This window comes from Aythya ferina (assembly GCF_964211825.1).
Source record: "Aythya ferina genome assembly, chromosome: 2".
Taxonomy (NCBI): domain Eukaryota; kingdom Metazoa; phylum Chordata; class Aves; order Anseriformes; family Anatidae; genus Aythya; species Aythya ferina.
Window position 1 is genome coordinate 36,148,834 of NC_140297.1, and position 13,654 is coordinate 36,162,487.

The window sequence follows — 13,654 nt, forward strand, 5'->3', positions numbered from 1 at the left end:
ATGAGTTCTACCGTTTTCAGGAAGAGCAGCTAAGATTACTTGAAGAAGTCCTCCAGTAGTCTGGAATGAAAACTTAAAAAACAGCAACAACAAAACAAACAAAAAATTCCCCCCAAACCAACATAGTGATTTAAATAGGGATTTTAATGTTATAGTTCAGTCAGAACTGAGGGAGTATCTGAGAAGGCGCATGAATTAAGTTTCTAGCCTACGTTCATTTACTTAGCTGCTGTTAGAATTTTATCAAACACTTTGTTGGTTTTTTTTTGTTTGTTTTGTTTTTTTTGGGTGGTGCTGAAAAGTAACTTCAGAAATATATATTATGCTCACTTCTCTTGCTTTTTTTTTGTATCTTTCTCATCTGCAATAAAGGAGGTAAGCGGATTTTAAGCAAGCTGATGGAAAGAGGACAAAGTGTGAGGGACAGTGTTAGAAAAAAGTACTCATGCCAAAATTGTTGTGGAATTCAGCATCTGTTTCTGGAAGTACTGGACTTTTAGTTGGTGAATGCAATTTAATGATGAGGAAGTTGTAAAGGGGGCAGATTAAATTGTGGTGAGATATGGATAGAAATGGGTGACATCACCTGCTAGGTGAGGATTTGTTATGCTGGTGTCTTAAGTGAGCTAAAGTGTCTGACAATTAAGTATTCTACATAAAAACCAAGTGGTTTTCTTACCATTAAGTTGGGTTTCTTGCATTTACTAATAAAGATAAAAATCTCATTAGTTCTGAAAACGGTTGCTTAACATGTTATTGGTTTTTTCTTTTTTTTTTTTTTTTCTCTCTTGTCTTTTGGCTGTAGAGGTATTCCCAGTCCCCAAATCACTTACTCTTTGTTCTCTTATTGTACAACAGTTATGTAATAATGTAGTCCTGTTCCATGTTTAGATCTTCAGGGCATCTTGATGTGTATGAGTCTTTGTATTCAATAAGAATATAATCATCAGCCATTACCTAACGTATGTAAGGTGATAGTTATATATAGTTCTATAGTGTTGTTACTTTTTACTGTCCTAGGCCTGGTACAGTAAGAAGTAAAGAAAAAAAAGAAATAAAAAACAAAAACAGAAGAACTAGGAGAACTAGGAGAAATTAGGGGGTGGGATCAAAATTAGTGAAAAGGGTAACTTTTCCTTTGTATTGCTGTGATCATGTCTGTGTCTTCTGGAAATGATGAGGGTGAAAATCATAAGTCAAATATGATCTGATAATGTATTTCCACATGGAGAATTGCATAATAGATTTGTTAGTGCCAAATGTTTCTTCAAATACGAATTTATTTTGATAGGATATTACCTACCAAATGATGATGGAGAATTCTACCAGTTCTGTTATGTGACTCATAAAGGAGAAATACGTGGAGCGAGCACACCTTTCCAGTTTCGTACCTCTTCTCCTGTTGAAGAATTGCTCACTATGGAGGATGAAGGAAACTCTGATATGTTAGTGGTGACCACAAAAGCTGGACTTCTCGAGGTTTGATTCAAAAATTCTTAAAATGTTATCAGTCTTTCCACTTAGTTTTTGTATGTACATATCTTTCCACTTAGTTTTTATATGTACATACCTACACGCATACATAAGTACATAGAATATAATATTCAAGAACAAGCCAGGAAAAAAAACTATGTTATGTGTATATATAATGCATATTTCTGGCTTGATTTTCAATTGTTGAATGGAGTTAAGAACATTTGCAGATCAAATGAATAAATATTTAAACTAGCTACAGGTATGGCATAACACTTGGTATAAACTGGGAAATCATAAGACAGTAGCTAGTTGTCCATCTCTGCCATCTGTACTCTCCAACTTAAGTGGGTTGGGGGCACAGGGGGAAGATTCCTTACAGTGAATAACCTTTGTGTGCAAGAGTACTCACTGTAAGGAAAAAAGGAACTGATATGCTTTTAGTTGTGCACAAGAAGCACATGTATTTGATTTACAGCTTTTGAAATTTAGGATGAGAGACACAGTACAGAGGTACAGCTGGGATGTTTTTTCATTTAAAGTCTTAGGGTATGTACCCATAGTACTAAATAGTACTAAATACTAAAAAGAAAAAGGATTTTTCAAACTTCTGTGATTATCTTGATTTCTGTGCCAGTCCTTACGTTTGGCAATGTTTGTATTTAAAAAAAAAATTTCTTCAACATTGTTCTAGTGTGTGTGTGTGCGCATGCATACGCTCAGCGGCCATTTCGTCACCAAGCTGTCATCATGTTAATTGGCTTTTCCATAGTTGCTGTCACTTGGGAACAGTAAAAACACTTCACTTACGGAGGAAGAACAAGCAGAAATTAACGTTGTACAAAATGTGCTGTCTAATGATAATGTAGTACTGTAATGGTAATGTAGTTAGAGTAGTGAAACTTCAGAAATTTGTGAAGAAGGACAAAACTGTAACATCACCTGGCCAGAAGGCACATGTTTTGTGATTCTGCCCAAACACTGGAGTAATTTGTCATCCATGTATTGGACTGAAATCAAGGAGAGAAAAGATGCCAAGAAAGAATGTTTTTGTGTTTTACAGTTTAAAATTGAAAAGATAATAAAAGAAAAAGAAGAGCTATTAAAAGTAACTTCTGTTCTGGAGAAGGAAACAACACAACTCAGAGATCAAGTTGAAAGACTGGAAAAAGAACTTAACCATGAAAAGCAGAGATGTGACCAACTGCAAACAGAGCAAAAGGTTAGTTGTTTTACTGATTAAAGCTGACTCATAATGTCTGTAATCCTTCTTTTTCGAGAACCAGTTAAACTGGGTGAAAATCAGCTATCAAAACCTCTCAGCAGTTAGATAGACATTTACACTAGAATAGGTCAGTTCCTATTAACCTCCTGCCACTATTCCTTTTATGTCGTAAAATGGTTAAAATATTTAAGGCTTTTGGTACCAGGCTTGGTAAGATAATCGATGACAACTGTTACCAGATGTTTGACATTTAATTGTGAAATTCATAGTGGAAAAGTAGTTGACAGTTAAAAGTTTGCTTATGTTAGTTTAAAATGGAGGATGGCTTTTCAAATAATGCCTGTTAAGGAATAATTTCACAGAACACAGGATATTGAAAATGGTAATAAAGCAAAAAAAAAAAAAAAAAAGTTGGTATTTAAAAAAAAAATCAAGACTGAACAGAGTGCTACTGTCAGAACATACTAAGAGTGAAAAGTTAACTGTGGCTTCTCTTAAAGATTTCATAAAGGCCTAATGATTTTGAAAGGGAAAAGAACAAACCTAAAAATTAAGTTACATTTTTAATTGGTAGTGGAAATATAAATCTAGCCTGCACCAAAGCAGGCTAGAACTTTACTTTGGAACGCTACAAATAGTGAGGAAATACAGTATTATAAAAAAGGCACACAAAAGTTCGACTTAGTATATATTTCAGCTGATGCTTAAAAAAACCCAACAACAACAACAACCTTTTAGGAGAAGATTAAAAACATGTGGGAGGGAGGTGGTGACATGGACAAATTTGAAGTAATGAAGCCTATATAATTTAGCTGTGGACAGCAGTTAATAGGCTATTTCTAAGTACTGGTTATGTATATGTCAACAGTTCTGCACGATACACCTTTGGTAGAAAGGAATTTGTTGAAGGAATTTGAAACTGTTGAAATTTCATAGTCTACTTTTCAACAGTCATAATTAAATGAGCTATAACATTAGGTAAGGAAAAAGTCAATGATAAGATCTATTTTAGGGGAAAAAAGTGTAAAATCTTTCATATAAAAGACTTATTTTAATTTCAAGCACATGGGAGGACCAGTTTAACAAGACTAGAATTAAATACTTAAAAGTACACATTTAATGTATCTACAGAATTAGAAGCTTGATGAATAAATTTGAATAAGCTATATAGAAATCTTTCATTATTATTTGAGGTTCTTATTTAAAAATAGCTTGAAAGATTGTCAGTTGTGATCCACATGAGCTCTAGAATGCGTTTTTAGAACAATTTGTCAAATGGGACTTCGATAACTGTCTAGCAAGGGTAGTTAGGCAATAGTTGATCAAACGCTTCACCTATCTGGAATACTATAGCAGTTTCCTAACCCAGGCACTTACTTTGTCTCTCAAGTCTTTGTCATTTTCTTATTTTACTACTTTTATGTTTTCTGTTTTTCCCTTTTTTAAAAAGAGTTTCTGAGTTGAAACTTGCATTTGTTTCTATGTATATTACAATATGCATATAATAAATGCCTACATACATTAGCAGAACATAAATCCAGTGTTACTTCTGAAAATTCAGCTTGCATATTCTAAATCAGATGCATTAATTTAACTTGTTCATCATCAGAAAGTTTAATAAAGAGCACTTCATATACAGCTTTCTCTCTAGCCATTCCAAGCCTAAAGATGACTTTCCTTCTTTCTTGCTCTCCTTACATCCGTACCCCAATACTTGCAATACAGAAGCAGGCTAACAGGCTATATGATTTATCTTTGCTGGGAGCATTGTACAGTGGGTTAATAGATTGATTTAAAGATTCCTGAGCAGCAGTTATGCAGCACTCATTTCAATTACAATAGCTAGGTTTTATTTTCCTTCTGGTTTGTTTAAAATAAATCTAGTCAGCTTCATGTGATGTGAATAATTGTTACTGGCAATAAACCTAAACAGTCCATTAATCCAAATCTTGTTTGTAAGACCACAAGGGATAACCTTGAAATGTTACGTAATCAAAATACAGTTATATTTTATATAACAGCAGAGGCTTCACCTGTGCTTAGGATGAAGTAGGTGATTTTGTTTTTGAATTGTTTTTGTTGTTGTTTGGTTTCACTTCTAAGTTACAGAATGACTGCTTTAACAAAGTGATTCTGTGGGTTCTTTTTCTTCTTTTACTCCTAGTCCTCTGGTGCAAGTCACATGCAGCTGGATATTTAGTTATGGTCTAAACCTTTGACACAAAAATCTTAATTTCATCAACTCCACTTTTTAATCTATTTATTTTTAAAAAAATGTTTAGTTTATTCATTAAATAACTTAATGTGCTCTAAGTATATTGAAAGTTGTTTGTTGTTAATTAATTTAAGAAAAACGATTACTTACAAGTAGATAAGTCTGTATAGATGTACACAACTGATTTGGAGTGCAGAGCTCTTTATTCTTCTGGTGTGTTGGTAACTGTTACACATTTATTGCCATTAAATTCAGATACAAATAATCACGAACCCCTTTATATAACATACTTGTCAATCTGTTTTCCTCTTTTCTAAAAACAAACAAAAAAACCTCAATTTCCTCAGAGCAAATAGTGTGGATATCTGACCTAGTATCCTTGTCTTTTAATGATATGTGTTATTAAGCCACCCTGTATTTTTTTTTACCATAGAATCACAGAATGGTTGATGTTGGAAGGGATTGTTAAAGATTATCTAGTTCCAGTCCACCTGATGCAGACAGGGACATCTTCCACTAGACTTGCTCAAAAGCCCCATTCAGCCTGGTCTTGAGCATTTTCAGAGATGGGGCATCCACAACTTGTCTGGGTAGCCTGTTCCAGTGTCTCACCACCTTCGTAGTAAATAATTTCTTCTTTAATCTAAATCTACCTTACTTTAGTTTAGAATTGAGATCATTCGTGCTACTGTAGTTTGTTAAAACAGTTTTCTTAATATCTCCTGTGTATTTATATTTTTTCATATGTGTTTAAGATATTTTTCTCTTTTTAGTACTGACTTTTTTCAGTCTTCACAAATAGCTCAGGAGTATTTGGGACTATTGAGAAATATCCATAGAAACATTGCTTTCCTGATACAGGCAGGGTAGTTGTTGATGGACTATGTCACAGCTCTATCCAAATTAAAGTTTCCCTCCCACTTTTAAACATTTGCTCTCTTCTCTTCCTAGTTACTGTCATGGAGTTCTGGGCATTGGGGTATTGTCTTCTGTGTCTGATTTTCGACTGGTTGGGATGCTTTTAAAGTGGTTCTTTAGAGGCTCTTTGGGACAAATATTAGGAAGAAACACACTAAAGTTAGATTCAATCTTTTAGGAACAAAGTCTATGCTAAAATAAATCCGTATATCTGTATCTGTATAAATAAATAAGTAAATCTGTTCAGGTGTAATACAGTCAGTATTCCACACAGTTTGAACATTGGGCAGTAATCTAAGTGATGCAAAGATTGGCTTTCTTGAGTTTCAAGAACAGGTGAGTCCCTGTGTATCACTCCTGACGGGTAACTGTAAAGATCACAACAAACTACAGGTTTTGGTTTGCTAAGTGTTCTTGCTGTTCAGGAGATACAGGCTTTTGTTGCCTTCTTACAAGATTTCTATCTCATTTCCTACCAAAAATGGGCAGAATAAATGAATTCAAGGCATAAAGTGATTGTGTTATTTGAGTTGTTGAAACATTGCTTCTCATTCAAGTCCTGCATATTACAGTACTCCAATTCCCTTCTTATTTCTAAAGGCTTTTATTTTAGGGTTAGCATCTTATTTTACCACATTGGAGTAAAAAAAAAAGTATATTTTTTCTGGTATTCAACACAGTGGTTCTGCAGACCTAGTTTTCTCAGTTTGTCATCACCACCATCACAGAAGAAGAATATCTGCAAGACGCACAGCTTTGTGCTTGCCAGTGTTTGTGCTCACAGGGACCATATGCTCCAGCCCTGCTGTTGTGCTTCATATGGAATCCCTAGCTTTGTGCTGCAAGTGGATAGATATTCAGTTCTTTCAGCAGTTCTGTCTACTGAAATTATCTGTTGCCCTTTATATAGAAAAGGAGATGGCTTGAGGCATGTTTGTATTCTCCAGTATATGGAGTGAAGTTTGAAAAACTTCACCAGGTCTCCACTTGAAACATGCATATTCTTATTTTCCTTTAGTGGATCACAAGTGCAAAAAGCAGGATGGATTTTACACAATATTTTGGTAGACTAGATTAGTACACACTGCTACTGTGGTTTAACCCTGATAGGCAGCTGAGCACCACCCAACCACTTTTTCGCCTTCCCCTCCAGGGGGAGGGGGGAAGAGAATCAGACGGGTAAAAGTTAGCAGACTCATGGGATGAGATATAGTCCATCTAATAAGTAAAAAAAAGAAAACAAAAACAAGAAGAAACAAGTGATGGGCAACACAGTTGTTCACCACCAGTTGACTGATGCCCAGACAGTTTCTGAGCAACTGCAGTCCTACATTTTTTTTTTTTAAATTTATTTTTATTTTAAATTGCCAAGCATGCTGTCATATGGCGTGGTCAGTTTGGTCAGTGTGGGTCAGCTGTCCTGGCTGTGTTTCCTCCCAGCTTCTTGTGGATCCCCAGCCTGCTCACTGGCAGGGCAGTGTGAGTAGCAAAAGGCCTTGTTGCTGTGTAAGCACTGCTCAGCAATAACTACACGATCAGTGTGTTGTCAACACTGTTTTCATCACAAATCCAAACCACAGCATCATACAAACCACTAGGAAGAAAAGTATTTCTGTCCCAGTCAACACCAGTACAGCTTCATGTCTTGTAATTGCCACCGTGGGCCCCTTAGCCAACCTTCCCCCCTAGCCACTAAATATGTGAAGCTATTGTAGAACTTCAGTCTCCAAATTCAGTCTTCACTGCGTTAGGTTGGTCTCTTCCTCCTCTCTCATCTAAGGGCCTTTTAGCAGATGCAGTATGTAGCTGTTACAAGAAGATCAGATTTGGGGGAAGGAAGCGATTCTTTCCAGTTGACCCCCACCTTCTCCTGCCCCCCAACATGCACATTCTTTTTAGTCTCGAAAAGGGCTGCATGTCCTGGTACAGAAATACACTCTATCCTTCTGCAGCCTGTTTTCATGCCAGTTAAACCACTCCTATGCTTAATTTCATGCCATCTGGGGAATAAAATGAAGTAATATTTTTACAAGGATGATGTTCCCTGATAACTTTTTTTTTTTTTAATTTTGAATCATATTGCATATATAGCTTGCAACTCTAGTAATATAACACTGTTAAAATAATGATGCACTTACTCACTATGATAATTTTACTTACAAAGACACAAGATGCATGGTCACCAGAACTCTTCCAGGTTTCTTTTAACATTTAATTTTTTCCTTTGGTTTCCTACTGAGATCACTTTTTACTGGTACACACCCTGGTGTGAGAGCTGCACTGCTAAGCTGCTTTTACCTGAAAATACTTTCCTTTCAAGAAAGTTGAAGAACATTGAATCAAAAAATCAGTTGCATTTTTATATATAAAAAAGGCAATACAAATAAAATAGCAACACAAATATTTCTCCTATATATCTTACATGCTATTTATATAAAAAATATATATATACCTGTGTAAATAAAAACAATGCATTTTTTTGTGTTCTCTGGCAGCACTGCCCTTGTCTACTCCCTCAAGGTTTAATATTACTTTCTTGAAGGGGGGGGAATATACAGTAGCTATAGTATCACTCATGCATTTGCTTGTCTGACACTGAGCAACCATTCAGATTTGTACACACGGGTTTTAAACGTTTTTGTAGGGAGAGCACAGCTTGCACATCAGATCCTTTTGCAGTCATTTGTCTCCCTCTAGTGGGCAAAGAGCACTTCTGGACTGATTTCTATCAGGTTAGAGTGGTGACAAGTCATATTTCTGTGGCAGTGGTGTTCTCTAAGGTTTAACTTGAGACAGAAGCAGCAGATTTATTAATTAACCTGCACGTTATTTGACCCTGGGTATATTTGAAAAGCGTTTCCATTACGACACTGACATAAAGTGAGGCATGAGTGAACTTACTGACTCGATAACTTGTTCTCTCATCAGCTTTTGAAAGTTTACTTCACCATTTAACTTCTCAAAACTGGGCTAATTCATCTATTTGATAGGCAGTTTTAATGGGATATCCATCCAAATCCCAATTCTACTAAGGTATTTTTCCTGCATAGTAGCTTTATACACGAAAGAGTTAGGGAGTTTCTCTGGTTAGACAGTGACAGAAGGATGCCGTGCAGTGCAGTGTGTCTGCAGTACAAGTGCCCGGTTCGTAAAAGTAAACAAGTTGAGTATTTTTTTCTGTAGCCCTTTAAATCAAGTTATGTTGGTTTTGTTTGTACAAAAAGCCAAGAGTCAGGGAAATGCATCGTTTGTAAAACAAAACAAAGCCCCATCATGTAAAATAATGACTTAAAGATACAAAGAAAACGTTCAGAAATGCTCGGGTTGAAACCAGCAGTTATAGGACCGACGGGTGCTGTAAACATTCGGTAAAGAGCAAACCCAGTTTTAAGGTGTCAGTGATTGTTCGGTATATGAATATGTCCTAAACTGATCAATTTATATTTATTTCACTGAGTGATTGGAGATGCTCTTACATGTTTTAGTTAGGTATTCTGCCTGTACTTTAATTCAAATTATATGTTTGTGAGAGTGATTTTTTGCAGTTTAAAGTGAAATTATAAGAAACATTAAGCATCTAACATTCTGAAATGTAAGTGCATGCTGCAGAATCAGTGTGTGTGTAACCACTTTGGCTGCCTCCTGCAAAAACTTGTATGTCTGTAGTCAGTTCATGAAAGTAATGGTATGACTGATGTTGCTTAGATGAACTTTTACCGAGTTAGGCCTTAGTTTTGTAGAGAGAGAGAGTTTTTATTCTGTTCAGTAACGTTAATTTTATATCACTGCTGCTGTGATGTATTAAATTTTGTATTAGAGGTGTTTAGTGCGGTATTTCTGTGGCCAACCATAGCGACAAAGATAAAAACTTAAAATCAGGCAGTATGTTTGGGATTGGTTTCCTGTTTTACTTTGCTGCATTATTAAATTTTACTTGGGAGAGGAAACACAATTTGAGGTTTCCTTTCAGAACATTTGGGCCCTGTGTCATGAGAATACTCAGACAGCTTTGCGGTGGCTGCAATGGTACTGTGTTGTGTTCATCACTTGTCCTCAGAGGTCCTTTAAACGGGGCATGATGTCAGCCAAGTGTTTTACACAATTCTGTTGGAGCTCCTACGATGTCAGGGGGGTAAACAAAAGGCTCCAGCAGATAATTAATCTCGATTTCCTAAATTCTCTATGGGGTATGAAGGGTAATGGTTCCCCTGACAGTAAGTTACGTCCAAATGAATCAATCCGGCTAAAACTTGAAAAGTGATGGCAGTTTTTATTTTTATTATTATTATTTTGAAGTCATCTTGCATTTGGTGAATTGACCTCTTTAGTCTGAGAGTTTCATAGGTCGCTTTTAGCCTTTCATTCTTCTTTCATAATGGATGAATTCTGTAAAAAATGAAATCCAGGTTGCAGATACTAGCTGTTACTCAAAGGTGACACTTTCTGGTATAGAATAGCTTTTAAAACATGGGTAGGGGTATTAGATGTATTTATCAGGATACACTAGATGATGTAAAATCACTGTTCTTATAGCATCTTTTTGTAATGAAGTGTAAATAAGTAAATGAAGTGTAATAAGTAAATTATCTATAATGGCAGTTTTTGCACCAGGGGGACAGTTTGTCATGTGATTTCAATAAAATTAATTTTACAATAATCAGTTTAAAGTCTTTTGCCACTTTAGAATAGCAATAAAAAAATAAATATATTGATGTCTCATCTTTCTTTCCCTTCCCTATCTGGGGGTGGTACATCAGACTTTTCAATGTAGGATTTTGATTCTGGGAAAACAGATCCACTTAACAGCTACCTTAATTTTTTTTTTGTTGCATTTCATTAGTGAGACTCTGGGTAATTACAGGAGTTTTTGTTCTGATAGCTTTTGTTTTGCAGCAGTGAAGCTGACTTAAGTAACTTCTGGCTTCTTATTCTGCCCCTTGTGATGCAGTTTGCTTTTCCCCTCCACCCATAATACTCTTGCAACTCTTTTGGAGGAGGGGGTGCATTTCTAAGTTGAATTAAAGATAAGATCCAATGTAAAAATAATCTCGAAACTGTCACATGTTTTTAAACCGATTCATTGAAATGATCCATGCTCTTGGTTTGTTTTTCTTTCTGTTAAAACAGTGGAAGGAAAGATATATTTGTAGATGTTTCAGATAAATTAAAAGAAATTAATTAAGCAGCAGTTTAATTATCATCTTGGTAGCAGTGGTTGTATGTGTTGATACGTTTATTATATTCTTCCACTTGAGACTCTGCCTAAAACACAGCCGACCTGTACCTGTAAAATAGTCTGAGAGTACTCATTTTAAATTTTATAGGCTCTGAAACCACTGTAACCAGAGTGTATGGGACTGGGACTGCAGCATCTAAATTGAATTGCTAAGAATTCTGTAAAATAACAAGTCGTCTCTAAAAATTAATCCTTTCTTCTTTCAAAACTGTGGGCTTTAGTTGTATCTAAACAAGTTTATTAGGTGAGAATCTGTTAAGTATGGAACTTTTACATTTTAATACCATGTCCCTTTAGAATAACTAGCAAAGCAGCATCAATTGTAATGCTGTTTGTGGAGTGTATTTTTTCAGGCTATTAATTCCTTTTAATATATGTTACCTTTGGCAGCCTGTTTGAACTGTTTGTACAGTTTGTATATATAATGTATCAGATTAAATTCTTTTGAAGGCACTTGGGTTACAGCAGTTACAGTTATGCCAAAGTGGTGTTTAGAGAAAACAGATATGCATTGAAATAGGCTTTTTACTATACTAGACTTTCAAAACAGGGGCAGGTAATTAGTCTCCACTGCACTAGAGAAGGACAAGCAGTTGTAATGTGTGTTGTTGCTGCTGGTTATATAGCAAGTTTTACTTGGAATACCGACTTTAATTAAAATATCCTGCCTTCATTACACCAAAGTACGTGCACTTTTGTTTGCAGGGAACTGATAGCTCTTCAAAAATGAAAGCCTTGCAGGAGTTCTTGGTCTTGTCTTTAATACTGTTTTCAACAAACAGTGCATTCATGATCCCTTCTCTAAATACTTTATTCTATTAAGGCATATAATAAAGCCAATTAAGAGTTCAAATAGTTGGAATGGATTGGTCCTCTTCCTTTTTAATAGTATCTGTAACAAAAATTAAAATCTACTTTAGGTGCCTGTTTAGGGTTCAGGAAGTATTTGAGACATCAGTTACATTTGCCACCCTCACAATTCACTGCCCCCCGCCCCCAAATCATAATACCCAAACCTCTGTTTAGTTGCTTGTAAAAGCAGGGCTTAATTACGCTTGCAAACAGCGTATTTTTGACAATTAATGAGTAAAAACAGTCCTCATTATATTTTATTGTACTTAAAACATTGTTAGTTAAGTGGAATCTGGCCAGTAGGGGTTCTCCATGAACTCTGCTTGATGTGTTTCTCATGATGTAACAGTACAGTTTTGTTGTTTCAGGGCATTAAGTTTTGTTTAAAAATGATGAACAGATGAACTAGCGCTTTAATCTTCCAAATGCAGGGTGAAAAGACAATTTGTACCTTAGTGTCTGCGCAAACATTGTAAGTCACGCTGTAGTCAGTTGTGTTGGTCAGTCTGTCTTGACCTTGTTTACACTTTGATTTTTATCACTGCCACGGGGAAGCTTTATTGAATTTTGATAACAGAAATGGTAATGTATTTAGTGTTTCTGATTTATTTTCTCAGGAAAATAGCATTATATTAAAAATCACGTTTTTCTGGCTTAAGATGGCCTGTTTTTAAATGGTCGTTTTACTGTGGTGAAGATGACTTTTAACTGTGCACTGCCTTGGATGGTATAGATAGACATTACAGTAATTAGAGTAACGAATGCATGCTGTACTTGCAGTGACTGCTCATCTTGTATCTGTGAGTGTTACAAGGGAATCCGTACTGGGTGTTGTAATCATCCAGTTTTAGCTTCCAATCTCTATGACTTGAATCCTGCAATTGTTTCGTGGTCCTCTGTGAGCTTTATGAGGCCTTCCAAATGGGCTAGCTGGTAGAATGTAGCCTTATAGCTTAACTGCTCATCATCAGGAGTATCACTGCTTCTATTTTTTCTCCTTCTTGCTTGCAGTTGTCTTTACTGTGGCTTGCTTGAGTCCCTAGTCCTGCTGGCTGGGCTATTTCTGATGCCGGCCAGGATGCTGTTGGCCTTCTTGGCCACCTTGGTTATAGTCCAATACCCCCAGGTCCTTTTCTGATGGGCAGCTTTCCAGCCTCTCTTCCAATAGTCTCTGCAAAACTGAATGCTTGCACTGAAACAAACGCCTTATTGACTCATTATTTTTATTAAATAAGCACAGTGAATTTAATGTTTGTAAATACCAGGTAGGAGGTTCAAAATGGGCCTGTCATACAGCTTACAGAAGAGAAGAAATCTAATGACCATCTGCCTTATGTTATAGCTTTATATGTATTCTAAACTAAAAGCACTGAGTAATTTCAAATATTGTACATTTTTAGAAAGTTTTAAATCATGTAATTTATTTTAGTTGATAAATGTGATACTGTTTAAGCAGAAAGTTCAAGTTCATATATGGATGCTGCACTGCTTATTGCATTAATAGATGATTGAGAATGCTAAATGTTACTTGAAATGTGAATTTTGATCTTTTTTTCTGATAGTAAATTAATAGGTATTATTGAATATTTATAGAAACAATGTTTTGTGTAGAAAGCTTAAAAAACTTGAAGTAAATAATGGAATGTTTGTGAAATATTCCCTTATTTGAAATAAAATATATATGATGCATATATATATATATATATATATATATATATATACATATAACCTAGAA

At 35.5% G+C, this 13,654-nt stretch overlaps 1 protein-coding gene across 7 annotated transcripts in view; it reads left to right on the plus strand.

The window, feature by feature from the left end:
• Positions 1-13,654, plus strand: part of TAX1BP1 (Tax1 binding protein 1) — a 57,135-nt gene that overhangs the window by 18,170 nt on the left and 25,311 nt on the right. For all 7 annotated transcript variants that reach the window (XM_084509236.1, XM_084509235.1, XM_084509240.1 and 4 more), the window contains 2 exons: positions 1,292-1,479; positions 2,537-2,695. In XM_084509236.1, coding sequence (XP_084365362.1) covers positions 1,292-1,479; positions 2,537-2,695 — 347 coding nt within the window. The remainder of the gene's footprint in view (positions 1-1,291; positions 1,480-2,536; positions 2,696-13,654) is intronic.